We start from the raw sequence: 19,467 nt of genomic DNA, 5'->3' as shown, positions 1-19,467 counted from the left end.
ATTATTATTATTCCATTGGATTCTTTATCCATTCTATGGCAGAATGACTTGGCTGTTCCAGAACCTTAATTTAATTCTTTACCCATTCTATGGTAGAATGACTTGTGTGCTTAGAGTCATTGTCTTGCCACATGACCCACATTCTCTTGGGATTCAGCTCTCAGGCAGACTGACTGACACTTTCCGTTAGAATTTGCTTGTATAGATTGAAATTGTTCCCAGATTGCCCAGATGCTGCAAAACAGGCTCAAACCATGATGCTACTATCCCCATGTTTCACAGGAAGGATGAGGTTTTGATGCTTGATGTGCAGTGTTTTCATAGTACTCATAACTAATAAACAAAAATGTCTACTTTGGATTCACCAATCCATAAATATTGTTCCAAGAGCCATGTCCATGTGATCTCTAGAAACTGTAGACATGTAGCAGTGTGCATTTTGGAGAGCTGCTCATTGCAACACTTCTGTGCACACTAGTGTTCAGGGGGAATGTGAGAAAAGCTTTGCTAGTGTTTTGCTGGTGTTTACTAGTGTTTTGCAATTGTATGGAATACATTGTTGTAGCTGGTTCCACTGTTTATATTCCTCCTGTGTTTACAAAAACCAGAATCTCAGTTCCACTTAAAGTTAATGTGATTTTTTATTTTGCTTGATTTGAGAAAGTAGAGTTCATAATGTTAAAAGCAGACAATAATATTTGCTTTATAGTTTATCCCCTAGATTAAGCTAATGATTTCTTTCATCAAATTGTCCTTACCTGTACATTTATGTTTCTTAAAGCAATTGATCCATAATTTATCAGAAAGAGCGAGAGATTGCCATCTGAAATCAAGATGACTTGGAAAGATGTTTCCTGAAAAATATCAAATGTGTGATAGACAAGTAAATGTACACTTTGTTATGTCACATCAGCATTGCACTTTTTGCAGTGCCCATGCACACAAGAGCCGAAGTTCTTATATTCTTTAAAGCAGGATATATTACCACATCTTAAACATGTTCATTTGTACGTTGATAGTGCTGATTCCAATTTTTATTTTTAGTACCATTGTGTGTAGGGTACATAATAATAGCTTTCAAGTTCAAATAAGTTGTATATTGTTGTGAATGGCTCATATATTGTGAATGGCTCATAAAATCATAGTGAATGGTTCATATGTCATTGTGAATGGCTCAAATATCATGAATGGCTCATATATTCATATATCGTGAATGGCTCAGCAATGCTTTATTGGCTCATTTTATTATATGGCTCAGCCATGCTTTACTGACAGCATGGACACACTGCCTCTAGCAGCCTATATATTTTTTGAGGTAGAATTGCATGTGAACATTAAGTAAAGAAGTACTTAGCTATGAATGAGCCAAAATATTCTTCAAATTACACATTAGTTTAAATACTATTATTAGTTTAAAAACTCCATTAGTTTAAATATTATATTCATTTAAATACTTCATTCGTTTAAATAGCACATTAGTTACAAACGGCTTTTGGAAATGCTCATACATTTAAGAATGTTCTGAACTATAGACTAGTACAGTAGAACCCCGGAACTCAGTACTCAACATATTTGGAGTTCAATGCAAAATTTCAAGAACCTTTTGTTTCGGAGCTTGAACAAAACTTCGGAATCTGACCCAACTCATGTCACTTTTGTAAACAAAATACAGTTCATGCTTCGGTCACATGCCGCTAGTTGGCGTTGAGGTTCAATGTGTTGTAAACCATTTTGAGGCTGTGCTCCAAGCTTTTGCTGTATTTTTGTTGTTTTTTGTACTGTTTTAGACAAAAAACATGGGTCCCAGGAAAGATATAGCAGAAAAGCAGAAGAGGGAAACAGTAAGAATAACAGGGCGAAAAGGGCCAATAAAGAGAAGTATGAAAAAGGCATTCCTTTCTACTGTACTAGATTGTGAAGAACTTTATACACAGTGTGATTTGTTTGTTTTGAAGGGACTAAGCTCAGTTTCGTTCATTTCATGGTATGACAAAGAGCCCAATTTACTAATGCTGGACCATTAGTGTTCATGCAAGAACAGTTTCAGTGGTAAGTATGTGGAGAGGATCTTACCGTGCCTGAGTTGGGGTAGTAAGCCACTCTGTCCCACGTTGCAACAAAAACCCACGTTGCCCTGAATCTCAGCTGAGGGAAGTAGAGGTTGATGTCCTGGGTAGCCTGAGTGAGAACACTGCCACTGGTGTACTGCTGATAGGAGATCACACCCTTTACTCGATTATCAATGTCTGTCCAGAATGGAGCAACGATGTCTCGTCCACCACGAGCAGGAAACTGAGAGGGAGTGAAACTGGAGAAGGGCTGATCAAAGGTTACGTCTCCATTATTGTTAACCTGTGGAAAAACATGGATGGATGGGCTAAATCAATGTTTGATTGTCTTTTAGGCGTCAGAGGTCTCAGGTTCTAAGCCCAACTGACATAGAATGTGCAGTTTTATGACAAAGAAAATGTAGTTAGAATGACTCACAAATATTTGATTGTAAATTTTTCCAAAGAATATGAAGGGTTGTAGAATGGAGACTGCAGGTGAGCTTCCATCATCTGTTTGGCTATTCACTATGTCTCCAGCTCCAAATGGATAAAAAGGCCCTGAATCATAACAGTCACCGTGGTTAACACAAAACCAACCCAACACCATAAACTGCTCTTCTATATTTCTGCAATTACTTACTGAAATGTAAAGAAATCAAAACCGCAAGGAGCATATAAGCTGTTTTATCATTAAGCATTTATTTTTCTTTAGCTGTGTAATGAACCAACCAGGCAGACAAGGATCCAAATGTGGAATAAGGTAGTTTTTATTTTTGAAGTGCACACAGAGTACTCAAACAAACGAATAACTCCGCAGGGTGTGTGTGGTGTGTAGGTGCTGTAGTTGAGGTCAGGACGGTCCAGGGTCACGATTTGACGGGTGGCAGCCACGACGACGGGGAGCAGGGAAGTTTGGATGGGCAGCGTGAAAGTCCGCAAAGAGCGTGGGATCCAATACGTCCCTCGCAGGGACCCAAGCCCTATCCTCGGGACCATAACCTTCCCACTCAATGAGGTACTGAAGCCCACCACGGCGCCGACGAGACTCCAGGATGTCCTGGATGAGGTATGCGGGACATCTGTCGAGTTCCAGTGGTTCAGGTGGCTTGGCAAGCGACGGTGTAGCAGTCATGGGGTTGTAAAACACTGGCTTAAGCAGAGAGACATGAAAAACAGGGTGGACATGATACAGAGGGGGCAGCTGCAATTCATACGACACGGCGTTGACCTGACGTAAGACCTTGAAAAGCCCGGTGTACTTAGGGCTGAGCTTCTTACAGAACCACCACAGGTTTAAGTCACGCGTGGACAACCACACTCTCTGACCAGGGTAGTAGACCAGAGTGGGTAACCGGCGACGATCAGCATGGAGCCTCTGTGTGTGCAGTGCACGCCGCAGGTGTATGTGGGCTTGCTCCCACGTACGTGCACTGTTCTTGAACCAGTCGTCCAATGCCCGGTATGTCTGACGGACTATTGTCCCAGGGGAAGAAGGCTGGTTGATATCCATAAACACATTGGAAGGGAGTCATCTTGGAGGATGAATGCATCAGCGAATTTCGGGCATATTCCGCCCAGGGTAAGTATTTACTCCAGTCAGTCTGAGACACGCAATACTGTCTCAAAAACCTCCCTATCTCCTGATTTACTCGTTCCACCCCCCCATTAGACTGAGTATGGTAGCCGGAGGTAAGACTAACGGCAATTCCGAGTAATTTGCAGAATTGTTTCCACAGTTGTGAAGTGAATTGAACACCTCGATCTGACACAATATCCTCTGGCAACCCGAAGACCCGGAAAACGAAAGAAAAAACTGCTTGGGCAGTTTCCATGGCAGTAGGTAACTTTGGGAATGGAATCAAGCGACACATCTTAGAAAATCTATCGACTACCACTAGGATAACAGTATTACCCTCGGACCTCGGCAGGTCAGTGATGAAGTCCATCACGATGTGTGTCCAGGGCCGGCGAAGAATAGAGAGTGGTAGCAGTTTCCCCACAGGGAGAGTTCGAGGGGTGCGACTCTTCCCGCAGACACTACAAGCTAATATGCAATCTCGGACATCATCTTTCAGAGATGCCCACCAGTAAAGCCTTGATAACAGATGGACCGTGCGCATAATCCCTGGGTGACCAGTACCAGCTGTATCGTGTGCTAGTTGCAAGAGACGACCTCTTAACGACAGTGGGATATACTGCTTCCCGGCCGGACAGTCGTCTGGACTTGGGTCCGTGCGTGGCGCTTCTTCTATTTCGCCTTGCAGGTTTCAACACACAGCGGCTAGGAAACAGGTGCGGGGTAAGATGTACTCCGGTTCCTTGTCTGTGGGGTCTTTATCATGGATGCAAGAGAGAGCATCAGCTTTTGTATTCTTCAAACCAGGTCTATAGGAGACAGAAAAGCGGAAATGGGAGAACAATAATGCCCACCTGGCCTGGCGAGGATTTAGTCGCCTGGCTTCCTTGAGATACTCTAAATTCTTATGGTCTAAACAATAATGGGATGTTCAGCCCCCTCTAACCAGTGTCTCCACTGTTCTAAGGCGAGTTGTACTGCCAGGAGTTTGCGATTACCGACATCATAATTCTGCTCCACTGGTTGCAAATTTTTTTGAGTAAAACGCACAAGGGACCAATTTAGGGGGGTTTCCTTGACGCTGAGAGAGGACAGCTCCCACTCCCACCTCGGAGGCGTCAACCTCAACCACGAAAGGTATTTGGGGATCAGGGAGATGTAGGATGGGTGCTGAGGTGAACGCTTTTTTGAGCAGTGCAAACGCCCGGTCAGCTTCAGTTGTCCAGTTAAGGCGTAGGTGTTGCCCACCCCAAAGGAGATTCGTAAGCGGAGTGGCCACGGAACCAAAGTCTCTGATGAAGCAGCGGTAAAAGTTGGTGAAACCCAGGAACCGCTGTAGCTCCTTCCTTGTCTGGGGCACAGGCCGGCCGACGCTTTGTCCATGTTCATGGAGATACCCCCCAGGGACAGAGTACAACCCAGGAATGTCACGGAAGTCTGGTGAAACTCGCATTTTTCTGCTTTGGCATAGAGGTGATGTTGTTGTAAATGGGCCAACACTGCGGAGATGTGCCGGACATGGTCTGCAGCTGACAAGGAATATACAAGGATATTGTCTATGTGGACAATGACGTACTGCCTTATCATGTCCCGGAATATCTCATCCATAAACACCTGGAAAACTGACGGGCTGTTGGCTAGTCCTTACGGCATCACAAGATATTCATAATGTCCTCGTGCAGTGACGAAAGCTGTTTTCCACTCGTCCCTTTCTTGAATGCGAATCAGATTGTAGGCACTCCGCAAGTCCAACTTTGTGAAGATGCATGCCCCTCTAAGACACTCCTGCGACGCAGAGATGAAGGGAAGAGGATAAGCGAATTTAGAGGTGACTGCATTGAGAGAGCGATAGTCTATGCAAGGACGCAGTCTTCCCCCTTTTTTCTCCACAAAGAAAAACCCCGCTGCTACGGGCGATGTGGACGGATGGATGAACCCCTTCTGAAGAGCCTCGTCAACGTACTGCTCCATTGCTAAGTCCTTGGAACGGGACAAGGGGTAAGGTTTCGTACGACGTGGGAGAGGAGACCCGGGCAGTAGCTCTGTCACACAATCCCATGGTCTGTGTGGCGACAGGTGACTGGCGTTGTCTTTACTGAAAACATCCGCATATTCCTGATATTGCTCAGGATAAGCAACTTCGAGAGGAGAGTCGGGGCTTTCTATGGATGTGGACCGGAGAGGTAAGTGCATACAATCCTTCAGACATCGAGAACCCCATTGTGTGATTTCTCTAGTCTTCCAGGAAATAGTCGGGTTATGCAGAAACAGCCAGGGAAACCCAAGGACAACAGGATTACTGGGTGATGGCAGGAAAAGAACTGTATACTCTTGGTATGGAATATTCCTACTTGGAGCGTAACAGGAACGGGACACTGAGTAATGAGCCCCTCACCAATAGGTTGGCCATTCAGGGCGTTAACCCGCAGAGGAGGACAGACAGATGTCGTGGGGATTTTCAACCGGCGGGCCAGATCGACATCAAGAATGTTTCCTGCAGCCCCAGAGTCTAAAAGTGCTGATAGGTGAGTGGACATGCCCCCCATAGTGATTCTAACTGGCAAATTAAGCTGACTGTTATGGCCTACACATAACAGGAGCTGTAGTCGAGGTCAGGACGGTCCAGGGTCACGCCGGGTAGACAGAGGGCTGAAAGGTTACAAGAGCTAGGCTGGGAACGAGGTCTGAGACGAGACCATACAGAGAAAAGAGGAGGAGAGAAAAGAGGGTCAGTGTTCAGTGTTCATGGTCAGCCACTGGTCAGTGTTCATCCACACCATCCCCTCAAAAGCCCTCAATGTCTAAAATACAGTAAAAACTGAGGGACAGACAGTGGTGAGGAGACGGGTGAGGCCATGACAGTAGGCCCACCTCGTCAACTTCTGGGTAACCTGCCTGCCTGTGTGTGTTTGTATGTGTGGGGGGTGGAGGTGGGGTGGGAATACGCAGGTCCAGAAGAAATGGTCCTCTGGAAGAGGTGCCTTACACAATCACCGACTACAAAAGCCTAAAATGTGGTGTCCACACACACACACACGTGTATACATCCTCACACACATATACACCCACACACATTCCTCCCATATGTGCAACACACTCATATATGTACCCACACATACACCTACACACTTATATACACACACATACAATCTCCCTCAGTCTCCCCAAGGGGAGGCCAGGGTTTTTTGTTCTCCATCTGAGTCAATGAATCCACATAGTTCACACCATCACCCACTCCCCGTCTACCTATAAGTGGCTGCATGTGCATAACAAAGGGTGGCCTAATGGGATGCAAATGTCCCCAGAACAACTGCCCCCTGGTGGAGGCCAAAAAAAAGTGTGGTGGTAGTCCTAGTGTTAAGCTAACTGAAGATCCTGTGAGGAAAATGTTTGAGGTAACTTGATGTTTCAAATTCTGCTAGCATAAATGCTAATCCCTCGTATCAAACTGCTAACTAAGGGAAAATAAATGCTATAAAGGAGAATCAGACCATTGGTTATGTTTTATTTACATCAGTTTCCTGCATTACGTCAGCATTTCAGCAAGATGGATTCCCTTCCAAGAAAGGTGGGCCTGCTCGCTTTTCTGAACGTGAGGCAAGTATGTTCTGTTAATAACTAAATCATATTTTTTAGGTTTTCACGTGATTACCTTCTAAAGGATTATTCATGCAAAAAGTTACAGTGAAAATTTAAATAACCATATTCTGAAAGCCTTTGTCCATATGATTCTGTTGGTGCTCTCATTAGAATGGTTTTGATTGATTGATTTGATTTATTCCAAGCCAAGCCAACAATTACAATCCAATATTACAATTACATATAAATATTCATATTTTACAGTTACACATATGCATACATTACGCATACATCAACATACATACAACAACTTGGAAAGGAGTGGGATGAAGCCATGCTTATTAATTCCCACCCCCCGTCCATCCCAAATCAGAATCCATCTTTTTGCTGCCATCCACAACCCACAACACTATCACCCACACAACATTATAGATACATAGTATCCCAGATTTATTCCATATTACATATGTCCATTTCACATTACTATGTAGATAGTTATATCAATATGAATTACTCTACTAACAATAACAACAATAACCGATATAATAACTACAATGGTTATCATCACTATTACTATTACCATCACCATCATCACTCCTATCGTCATCATCAATATTTATTATTATTATTATTATTATTATTATTATTAATATTTTTATTGTTATTATTATTTTTAATCCAACAATGACTGCCTAACTGGCTGCCACGTATTGCAACCAAACTGTTTCTTTATATTTTGATTTAAAATAATGAATATTTGAACACTACTTTAGTTGTTGCCCCAGTTGGTTCCAAAGCTTAACCCCACACACAGACACACACAAACTTTTCCTCTTTGTTCTTACTGGCTGAATCTTAAAGTTGCCACTACCCCTCAAGTTATATGCCCTTTCTCTCTGTGTGAAAAGCTTTTGAATATTAGTAGGCAAACTATTTTTATTTGCTTTATATAGAAGCTGTGCTGTATAGAAATCCACCAGATCAGGTAGTTTTAGTAATTTTTATTTAGACTGTAGGAACAACTTATGAGTGTGATCATAAAATCCTACTTTATGAATAACTCTCACAGCACGTTTCTGGATTAAAAAGAGGGGATATAGAGAACTTTTATAGTTATTGCCCCAAATTTCTATACAGTAAATTAAGTATGGCAATACTAATGAACAATACAATAAATACAATGAATTGTAATTCAGAAAGTATTTAACCTTGTTAATAACTGAAACACTTTTAGAAACTTTACTTTGTATGTGTTTGATGTGTGGTTTCCAGCTTAGTTTACTGTCTATGGTTATTCCTAAAAATGTGACTTCTGACACAGTAGCAATACTAACACCATCTATATTTATAACCTGATCTAAATTTTCCTTATTGAACCCGAAGAATACAGCTTTAGTTTTATTTAAATTTAAAGAAAGTTTATTAATATCCATCCATACCTTTAATTTATTTAATTCACTGTTGACACTTTGTATTAGGTCAACATAATTATCACTAGAATAAAATACATTAGTATCATCTGCAAATAAAATTAGTTTTAATGACTTTGAAACTTCAAATATATCATTTATATACAAAATAAACAGCTTGGGACCCAATACCGACCCCTGTGGAACCTCACAAGCAACGTCCAAATATCCTGACTCAATTTCATCCATCTTCACAAACTGTTGTCTCTTCGTTAAATAGCTTTGGATCCAATTTAAGGCCACTCCCCTGATGCCATACCTTATCAGTTTATTTAGTAAAATCTCATGATCCAGTGTATCAAAGGCTGTTTTCAAATCAATAAATATTCCAGCTGTATATTTTTTCTTTCAGAACTCCCCTGCTGACCATCCTCATATGTTTTGGTCTTGCCCTCAGCTTGGATTGTTTTGGACGGAAGTATTTGATACACTAGGCCAAGTTTTTAACACCCCTCTGCCCCCGAACCCATTGACAGCTGTATTTGGAATTCCGCAAACCTCTAATATGCTCGTCTCTGAAAGACGCGTCCTGGCTTTTACCACACTGCTTGCCAGACGTACTATTCTCTTCAAATGGAAGCAATCTTCTCCACCTACTCACAACCAGTGGCTCCATGAGGTGATTCGATACAATTACCTTGAGAAAATGCGCTCTTTTAAATCTGGGGTTCTTCAATCTTTTCAGGAGACATGGGGACCCTTTTTATCAGTTCTTTATGACCAGAACTTCCTCCCGGTATGACGTTCCAGATATTCTTAGCTATTCTCCCCATGGAGGGGAATATAAGATTTGTGTTGTATCTGCTTGTCCAATGACCTGCAGTATAGACATGTAACTGGAATTCTACCTTTTGTATTTTTATTTATTTATTTTTTTAAATTATTATTATTTATTTTATTATTTTTTTTGCTTATTCATTTTGGGGTAAGTTTTCTTAAGGGTTAAACAGTTTTTGTCATTTATCTTCTGTAAATACCAATCTTTATTTTTTGCCAGGTGTTCTGCGGTTTTGTATATCTGTGTTGTGCTATAACCCTGAAAACTAATAACATATGGGTACAAAAAAACAAGTAGGCAAAAAACAAAAAAAAAAAGTGTAATATCTGTAAATATATATTTTTAAATATTAATATTAAATCTTTTTAAAAAATATTTGTAAAAAAATAATTTTTATATCGCCCGATAAGAGTATCAAATTAACGACCGCCGTTAACGGCCCACCACTAGTATGGATTATTTAATATTTATGTGTATGGAAATGTACCATTCCTTGCTGTGAAGGAAATGAGATGGGGCACTTTCCATATTCATTCAACAGAAAATGAATAAATTGTAATGCTGTCTGGATTAGATAAATTTAAATGGGGATTTAACTCTTCAGTGTCAGGCGGACTAGTTCGTGAAGGCAGTAAGATATTTCACTGCTTGTTTCCTGATGTTACAAATCCCCAGATACCATCTTACCAATTTCAATTTGGTCACAGTGTCATGATATAATATATATATATATATATATATATATATATATATATATATATATATATATATATATATATATATATATATATGTATAATCATAAATCTAACCTGTTTGTTGTCCTCTGATTAGTCCTCCTGTTAGAGAAAAATGTGTTCCATGTTAACACAGAGAACTTAGTTTACAAATAGCTGAAAAAAAAAAACTCACTTCTGGGCCCCTATTTGTAGCGAGCTCACCGTTTAACAGCAGTAGGAGCACTGCGCCCAGGTGGAACAGACTCCTTATGGTGTCAAACATCTCCCAAATCTGACAAGAAATTTAACATTTCAGATCAAACAAATACATTGAATGTAGAATATGATGTATAAGTTTCCTGAGCATCCAGGCATAACAAATGTCAAAACAGTATTAATCAAAGGACAACCATAAAATCATTTGCGGCCATGCATATATGTTTGAGAAATGAAAAATTGAAAAACTATCTGAAGAAGGGATGGATGTTAAGGGCACTGGGTTCTCACCTCCGAAGCCACCGCAGAACGACACAGCAGCTCTGACCTGTGAGTGCAGGTGCAGCTCTGCTATCCCCTCTTGTATTGATTCAGGTCTGGACTGTGCTGCTGTCACCATAGGTCTAGGCATGTCAGGAATAAACCTCTAAGGAATATTCAAACATTCAAAAAGTATTCAAAAGTTTTCCTGATAAGGCATAATGGATTCATGTCACTCCCTGCAGTTTACTTCCTTGCTTGATAAATGGAGGGAAATATCTAATGAAAGAAAAATTAACTGGTAGAAATATGAAGCCTATGGTAGCAAGTTTAGCATAAAGAGAGACAACCTGGAGCTTCTAATGTCTTATCATCAGGGAGGATTTAATGACACTAGAATACTGTACCTGCTTCATCTCCCGCGGGAGGGTGGGAGGTTTGTAAATTGTTTAAGTAGGTTAAGGGTAAAATAAAACTATTGTTATGAAAAGAAATAGTAGAGATAGTGAGATAGTAAAATAAAACCCACACACTGATGAAAGGAATGAGAAATAAGGAGGAAAGTTCCAACCTGGCTCCTCCCCAGATATTAGTTACCTCCTGTACACACACATCCACGCATCACCTGTGCTATGCAGTACAATGCCATGATCTGTAAGCAAATACAGTATGTCTACAAAAAAGTGTGTCTCAAGTGGTGGTCTCCATTCCCACAACAATAAGGAAGGACCGTATTTGGAGACTCTAAAGTCCAAAACAAGACTGAAGAATAACAGTTCTTCTCAAGAGCATTCGTGAGAGTCGACTGTTGTACAAAATAATCCAATTTGTATAGAAATTAACTGTAATTTTTTCAAGTTTTCTCTTTTTTTTATTGTATACAATATTAGGTTAAATTACACTGTCTGTAAATGAACAACACAACTGTAACATGTATTTAATTTTACAGAAAAAATACATTAATTATACAATATTTTTCTTCTTTTTAATTATATAAAAATGTATGTAAAATTTTTATATCCCCTCCTTGAACTGCCACCTTACAGTGGTGGAGGGGTTTGCGTGCTTGAATGATACTGGGGGCTATGTTGCCTGGGGCATTGCGTCCCCTGGTAGGATCTCCCATGGCAAACAGGTCCTAGGTGACAAGTCAGACTAAGAGCAGTTCACGAAGACCCCCTATGAACAACAACATCAATAAAAGATCAGTGACGTCGCCCAGTATGGCGCAGCCGGGGCCCCACCCTGGAGCCAGGCCCGGGGTTGGGGCTCGTAACCATTGGGGTTATAAATCCTGGCCCCAGATGGGTTATAGTTGGGACTCACGTGGGCCTGATTTTTAAAAGAGCCTAATATTTTAAAAACAGACTTTAAAATACCATTTACAAAACAGACATTTTTACATAGTACACAATTTTATACCTTTTATGGTAGAACTGGATATTTATCTGGCACACAAACAAATAAATTGCATGCTGATATAGTTGTATACTTGTGAAGCAGTTATTATAACTAAATTCATTCAAAATGTTAACATAAAGTTAAAACAACAAAATTAATGTACCTGCTTCCGATTTATGGAATAAACCATTGCTTTGCCTCCTCTTGTGCGCCCCCGCACCCAACAAAAATCTAGAATGTTCCCCCGCCTGGCCTGACTGAAAGTTAATTTTTTAGTCCGTTGGAGATATCATTCACTGAGATAAGAAATTAACTTTTTAATTAAATTCTAGCTTAATACTAGCTAGAATAACTGTTAGCCATTAGTGTTTAAAGGTAGAACGCAAGCCGTTCATTTGTTATGGCTAAAAAGAATAATCTGTGGGAAAAATATACACATTTTAAACACTGTTTACACATTTTCGACGTAACCCACCTAGATTAAGTTAATTAATTTTCCTAGATCAGCTAAGACATAAGTGCAAATTTTCGATGTTGCTAGGATAGTTAACCTAAGATAGTTAGTTAACCATTATTCTCACAATTCTGACTTTATTCTCAGAATTGTGACTTTAGTCTCACAATTCTGAATTTAATCTCCCAATTATGACTTTTTTCCAAGTACCCACAATTCTGAGAAAAAAGTCAGAATTGTGAGATTAAAGCCTTTTTTTCCAATGCCCCCCCTTTTTTATAGTAGCCCTAATCCTCTTCCATACCAATCTGCTGCACCACCCATAAAGTGGCAAAAATTACACAATCGCGGTGGCTCTGCTGTGGTGAGCTCGTGCACCTCTCGATTTTTGTAACTTTGCATGTTCCGCTCCTCAGCGCTGTGTTGCAGGGTTCATACACCTTTACAAGGTGGAATTCAAGCACTTGTATTGCACTTTCAAGGTCCATTTTCAATATTTTACAGCACCTTCAGCTGAAGTTACATACTTATACAAATAGCTACACATGATGAAATAATTCGCTTTTTATCAAATTAAAAGAGATGGTACCGTCTCACCAGTATTTGACCACGTTTTTTTTTTTTTTGTTTAAATATTATGTTATTTAATTAAAGGTAATATATTTGGGAATTATCAGTACAATACACCATTGACAAAAGCCCTGTCTACTTTATGTCTAAATACCGCTTATTTGTTATTAACAATCTGGTGTGCAATTTATAATATTACGTGTAGCTGGTTCACATAAGTTGTATAAACCTACAGTTTTGATGTTGTGTGAAAAAAAACTTTAAATAAAAGGGTTTGTATTTTTACTGCAACTCATGATATGATTCATTCACTACTTTAGTGCTACCATTTGAAAACTGATCATATGAGGCCATGCAAATCTGTATTACATGTAATACTTAGGTGGAGACATTTTTCTAACAGTGGAATAGGGTACTCTTAACAACTCTACTGCAGTAATTCTTTTCGCAATCAATGCCTAGTCGGGTCCCCGTCACGTTTAGCCCCGCCCCCACCTGTCACTCAGTTTACGTGTGTGCTCTGTCTGTCAGCTGTAGTCCCTCCCTGTACTGTGTAACCGGCCCCTCATTAGTGTGTTCAGGTGTTTAGTGTAAACTAACTCAGTGTTTTGTCATTTCATTTGCTGTTCTTTGTCTTTGAAATTTCGTGATGGCCTTTTTGGATATCGTCGTTTCTGTAAAGTGTCACTTTACAGTTTTTGCTTGTGCATCTGAAGTATGTCTTTTCATGTTGGATACAAGACCATCGCTGCTTTTATTTTGGGTTCTGTGTCGTAGTTTTCACAGTAAATGACAGGAAACAGTGGCACGTGACATATGACCAGAAAAAAACAAGACAGACAAAAGCTCTGCATAGATTAACACACATGCTGTTCATTCTTGCACCACCAGAGGGAGCATTACCACAGGTAGTATTACCAACCTGAACACGTCGTGAAGATGTACAGTGGGAAAGTACATAATACACAGAGTTTTTGTACGAACATGTTTTAGTTTTAGTTTACTATACCTTAGAGCAGGGGTACTCAAATAGAAATAATGACGGGCCACATTTTATTTTTTCAATCACTGAAGGGGCCGGTTACGGGGGGGTTCGAATGCATTTGGGCGTCTGCTACCTGTTTGTTGTTGCCATAAATGCAATCCCCAGCATCGTCTTGAGATCGCGGTGTGCAATTTGAGTATGGGGGCCTTAGAGCTTCAATTAATGGCGTTATGCTGAGTTATCTGTCCTGTTATGCAAGACTCGTAGCACTACACACACACTGAGCAACAGTATTTATATTTTCAAGAAAAAAAAGTGTTAAAATCTCTAAACAATTCCACTGAATGAAAATCATAATAGTGTATCAGACAGAAAAAAATACAGAGGTCTACAAAAGAAACGATTAAGAAGTGCTATTTGGATCACCTACAGATACTGTATATCTGGCAATAAAGTTACCAGAAGAAACTTAGGAAATGTATGTTTTGCAATATGTTTGCACACTTAAAAAATGCACCTAAAACAACAAGCATAGAATCAAAATAGCAACAAACATGGTGGCAATCATTGATGACAGCTCAAGTCATGACAGCTCTGTGTTAACTGGTGTCAGTTACCTGTGCTTGATGACCTGTATATGATGACAATTCCACCAGATGAAATAATGAATCCAACTGAATCATAAGTGTTTGAGTTGAAAGTTAATAACTAGTAAACTTACATTCAAGATAACGTTTTGGAGACAGTCGGGCTCTTTTACTAATGTTAAGGTTTCTCCCAGAAGTGAGTTAGAGGGGTGTGTTGCCAGAAGTGAGTTAGAGGGGTGTGCTTCCAGAAGGCAGAAGATCTTTCTCATGTTAAGGGAAATATTCTGTAGTTTCTTCCCTGTTGTAACCCAGTTACCATGTTGTGCTTTATCCTGATTGTCTGCTTTGTTGCTGTGTTTTCATGGGGCCTCTGTGACTCTGTGCTGTCTCTCTGGATCTCTCTGGGTCCCTCTGTGATATATCTGGATCCTTTTTATGTATTATATGAATAGTTTAATTACATATGTAATCTTGAAATATGTAGTTTAGTCTTTAGCAATGCACACATTACTGACTATTATGGACTTTTAGAGTCATCGTAATTTCATATTAAATATCTGTTGTAATGATTTATTTACCATAGACTGAGTGGGTTAATATTACCATGTACATAATATTCCTTGCTGGAATGTTTGTCCTATGTAGCAACAAAGTACCAAACACAGTTAGGCCTCAGCCAGCTGCACTGTTTTTGTTGTTACAAGAGCGGAGTCTCCCAGCTCGGTAGCAGGTAGAGGGACTCCATGCTCCACTCTTCCTGTATACATGTCCCGCCCCTGGTCCATTTCACAGACGGACACCTCCAGTAGCCTGCCGTTCACGTGGGGACAAGAAACAGGAAGTTCTAGTTTCCTTGACAGCAAGGGAGACCTAGGCAAGTTCCTGTTGTGCTCAGAGCCATCTGGACAGTCTGAGCGTCTCTTATCTGCAGAGCAAACATCACATTTCTAGTTAGCTTCCCACTGCTCTGCTCCCTACTGCCATCTACTGGCCAGCCATTCAAAACGTAAAGTAATGAATAGCCTTCTGTACCTGCTACTCCTTTGCTTTATGGCTTAATTCATTTTAATAAATTTAGTAGCAGATAGCACTACTGTACAACTAGCTATAGGATCCTAGTTAGCCTTCCTGAATGCTAGCTATGTGTTCCCTGATGTAGCCAACCCAATGACCAGGCTGGAGACACAATAACCAAGACTGGAAGATATTGCTCTTAATAAAATATATTTAAAGTAAACAAAGAAAGGATTACACCCTCATGAGAGATGGTGGTCTCAGTGAGGCAGCTAACAATACTATAGCTTCACCAAAAACATACATGTCTCTCTATGTTACTGTGGACATGTAACAACAGACCAGAAGGTGTCAGAATGTAAAGGTTACTTTTTACTCTGTGTGTGTGTGTGTATATAACATACAAGGTTAAATGAGAGGGATGTCCCTCAGGACCTCCCTGAAAGAGGAACAGAAACTCATCTAAATGTGTGTGTGTGTGTGTGTGTGTGTGTGTGTGTGTGTGTGTGTGTGTGTGTGTGTACGTCCAGTTAGCCCCACCTTTACACACCCAGACATCACAACGCAATCACAAAGAAGGACATGGTTTTATGGTTCAGTGCTTCTGAGTTCCATATTTGGGTCTGCGGACTTTTCCATTGTGATAACACTAATCACAGATCCCTAACAAACACACAGCAGATCTGTGGTCATATTAACGCGTGTGTCCTGTATTACCTGCACACACACTTGCATTTGGGCTATAACACAGAGGTGTCAATTCCAGGTTCAGAAAGTAAAAGTCCTCACCAGGATTTTGCTCAGGCTTCCTGGATTGCGTTGATTCCACTAATTTTACCTGGATTGCATGAATTAGAAAATCTAGCAAGCTTGAGTAAAATCCTGGTGAGGACTTTTACTTTCTGAACCTGGAATTGACACCTCTGCTATAACACCCAGATTATGTGGGGAAAATCAGGGAACATTTATTTTTTTTGCTTTTTTTTTTTTTTTTGGTTTGGTCACTGAGATTAAGGTTGGGGTTGGATTAAGAGACTTGAAATATTATTATTACACATGGTTACATATATATTACACAAATATGTCTAACCCCATAGCTCAAACACTGTGTGTGTGTGTGTGTGTGTGTGTGTGTGTGTGTGTGTGTCCTAACCTGTGTCATGCCCGTGTCGTCTGTAAATGATGAACCACAGGAGGAGTGCCAGGAGTCCACTACACATTATGACCCCAACACAGACCCACACAGAGGGATGAAGCCTGGAGCTCGCAGGAGGCCTGGGGCTGTACGCTGTACGTACACACACACACACACACACACACACACAAATACATACACACACACATAAATACATACACACACACACAAACACACACACATAAACAAACTTGAATTTCACCTGAATTTCACGCAGGGAGCGGTGGGAGTTAGAGGCCTCACCAGTGATAGGCTGCTGTGGTCCCCGCAGGCTGTTGTCGAGAACACACTCCCTCACCAGAGTGTCCCACTTCCATCCTGGCAAACACGACTGCTTCCCCATACCTGTAACACTCCGAATACTGCCAACACTGTCAGGACCCACTGAGGCACACGCCAGACAATTAGCCAGGGTTAGCAATGATAGTGTGTGTGTGAGAGAGAGGGAGAGAGAAAGAGAGAGAGAGAGAGAGAGAGAGAGAGAGAGAGAGAGAGAGAAAACAGCAATAAAGGGACATTTCACTTCTTCTTTTTTTGACTTAGGAAAGAATGAATCACTGAGGTGCTCCCCAGAGAGAAGCACAGTAAAGGTGTCGGAAAGACAGACAGAGGGAGATAGCAGAGTGAGCATGTGAACAGGAAGTGACAACAGTTAGGAGGAAATAGACCTGCAAGATTTTGCAGGTATGGTTATAAACTGTGCCACAAACACTTCAACTTGAACATTGAATGGGTTAAATCTGTGAAGGATATTCCACTGCATTCCCACACCAGAACTACGGAAAGTGTTTATGTACTCCCGTTACTGTTAATTGCACCAAATCACCATGTTCCTTCTCAATGAAGAAGATGATAGCTTAGCTGCTCTGTGGGTCTGTCAGCAGAGGAGTGTGAATATGTTAACATGCACACTCCAAGCACTTTACATAGGACCCAAGACATGGAGCATTTAAAGGGCTGGTGTGTAATCTGGCCTTGGTCTGGCGTTTAACCCTCACGGTCACGCGAAATGAATGGTCTCCTCTAGGACAGAGATTTTGTATAACATGACATAAAATTACATTAATTTCTGTGTTTGTGTTGTTTTGTGTGTGTGTCCTAACCTGTGTCATGCCGAACCACATGACGAACCACAGGAGGAGTGTCAGGAGTCCACTACACATTATGACCCCAACACACCCACATACTGTACGTGTGGGGTTCCGCAAGGTTCGGTTTTGGGGCCATTGTTGTTTTCTGTGTACATGTTACTGCTGGGGCAGATTATAAATTGTTTTATTATTCCTTCTTAATTGTTTGGTGATGATATTCAGCAGTATTTTCCTTTTAAAACTGTTAGGTGCCCTGTTTATCTAGGCTTATTTACTGTATTAATGCTATTCGAGTATGGGCAACTTTTACAGTCTATAGTTGCAAAGCCAGTGTTGGAGATGCTTGTACATGTGTTTATTTAATCTCATATCAATTGTTGTAACATTCCTTTTTCTTATTCAGTAGGTCGGCTCTATATAGTTTGTAGGTAACGCAGAAGACTGCAGCAAGTCTACTGACAAGGTCGGACGGTGTCGTATCGCTCCTGAGTCCAGTTTAAAATTCTTGTTTGAACTTACGCAGCACTGTCTGGACAGGCTCTTGTGTATGGGGCTGATTTGCTGTCTCTGTACGTATCGGCACAACACCTAAGATTGCGTGACCTAAACTTACCCCTGTCTATCTCACGCTCTCATTTAAAGACTCATGGAGACAGAGCATTTCAGTTTATTGCTCTGAGATTGTGGAACACTCTGCCACTTCTTATAAGATGGAGTGATTCTCTGGACTCTTAAAAGAAACCGAAGACTCATGTTTTCAAACAGACCTTTGGGCAGCAGGTGTAGAGTGTATTGTCATTGTATCATGTTTTATGCTATTGTGTGGAGTTGTGTAAGCATTGTAAAGCACTTTGTGGCATTTGTCTGTGAAAGTGTTCTACAAATAAATTTTACATACTTAAAGTACAGTATGTGCTGGTGAGTTACACACACGCTCACTCTCCACGATGCACTCTCAAAGCAACAGGACAGCTTTATGGTAGTAACATTATCAAAATGTATACAATAAAAAAAAAAAAAACATGCAAATAGTATTAGTGACTGGGTGCTTCCCCTAAATGGTCAAAAGAGCCACATTATTAAAAGTGATGCTAGAAGGGAGGAGAGGGTAAGAGGAAGAGGTGAGAGGGAGGGGGGTGAGAAGAGGGGTGAGAGGAAGAGGTGAGAGGGAGGGGGGTGAGAGGAGTGTTGTGGGGACTTTAATCTCCATAAACACTCAACTCCAGCATGCTCGAAGAGACACACAGCACGTCTCCACACGCAGGGCGACCTGCAACGTGCAGCACTGAAAGCAGGAATGCGTCAGCTTAAACTGCAGTTAGAGGGTGATTGGGGACGGGGCAGGTAAGGTGGGGTGAGTGTGACCGTGTCCAGTTTAACCAGAAAACTTGTGCCTATATGTGTCTAATCTTATATTTGTTGTCTTCTTTCTAGGTATCAGCACTGGCAACTGTTTATGGCAGTGCTTGAGCTTGAGTAGTTTGGACTTAAACCTGTTTATACTAGATAGAGATGCATATTCT

The 19,467-nt window shown here is 40.8% G+C and overlaps 2 protein-coding genes across 2 annotated transcripts in view; both read right to left on the bottom strand.

Moving 5' to 3' along the window:
* The window catches only part of LOC143516401 (IgGFc-binding protein-like), a 54,734-nt gene extending 43,944 nt beyond the window's left edge, over nucleotides 1–10,790 (bottom strand). The window contains exons 1-6 of the mRNA XM_077007950.1: nucleotides 10,678–10,790; nucleotides 10,393–10,462; nucleotides 10,264–10,290; nucleotides 2,488–2,609; nucleotides 2,074–2,352; nucleotides 759–854 (exon numbers count right to left, since the gene is read on the bottom strand). Of these exons, the coding sequence (XP_076864065.1) occupies nucleotides 759–854; nucleotides 2,074–2,352; nucleotides 2,488–2,609; nucleotides 10,264–10,290; nucleotides 10,393–10,453 (585 nt within the window). The 5' untranslated portion in view covers nucleotides 10,454–10,462; nucleotides 10,678–10,790. The remainder of the gene's footprint in view (nucleotides 1–758; nucleotides 855–2,073; nucleotides 2,353–2,487; nucleotides 2,610–10,263; nucleotides 10,291–10,392; nucleotides 10,463–10,677) is intronic.
* A 20-nt stretch (nucleotides 10,791–10,810) lies between these two features.
* On the bottom strand, nucleotides 10,811–19,394 carry LOC143517701 (uncharacterized). Its single transcript, XM_077010454.1, has 4 exons — nucleotides 18,533–19,394; nucleotides 17,097–18,385; nucleotides 16,812–16,946; nucleotides 10,811–15,569 (listed from the first exon to the last, which is right to left on the bottom strand). The coding sequence occupies exons 2-4, from the start codon at nucleotides 17,482–17,484 to the stop codon at nucleotides 15,310–15,312; spliced, it is 783 nt and encodes a 260-aa protein (XP_076866569.1). The 5' UTR covers nucleotides 17,485–18,385; nucleotides 18,533–19,394; the 3' UTR covers nucleotides 10,811–15,309.
* Nucleotides 19,395–19,467: the final 73 nt, after the last annotated feature.

Source organism: Brachyhypopomus gauderio, chromosome 6, assembly GCF_052324685.1.
Source record: "Brachyhypopomus gauderio isolate BG-103 chromosome 6, BGAUD_0.2, whole genome shotgun sequence".
Taxonomy (NCBI): domain Eukaryota; kingdom Metazoa; phylum Chordata; class Actinopteri; order Gymnotiformes; family Hypopomidae; genus Brachyhypopomus; species Brachyhypopomus gauderio.
Note: the sequence above shows the minus strand (reverse complement) of the source record. Positions and strands in the feature narration are given on the sequence as shown.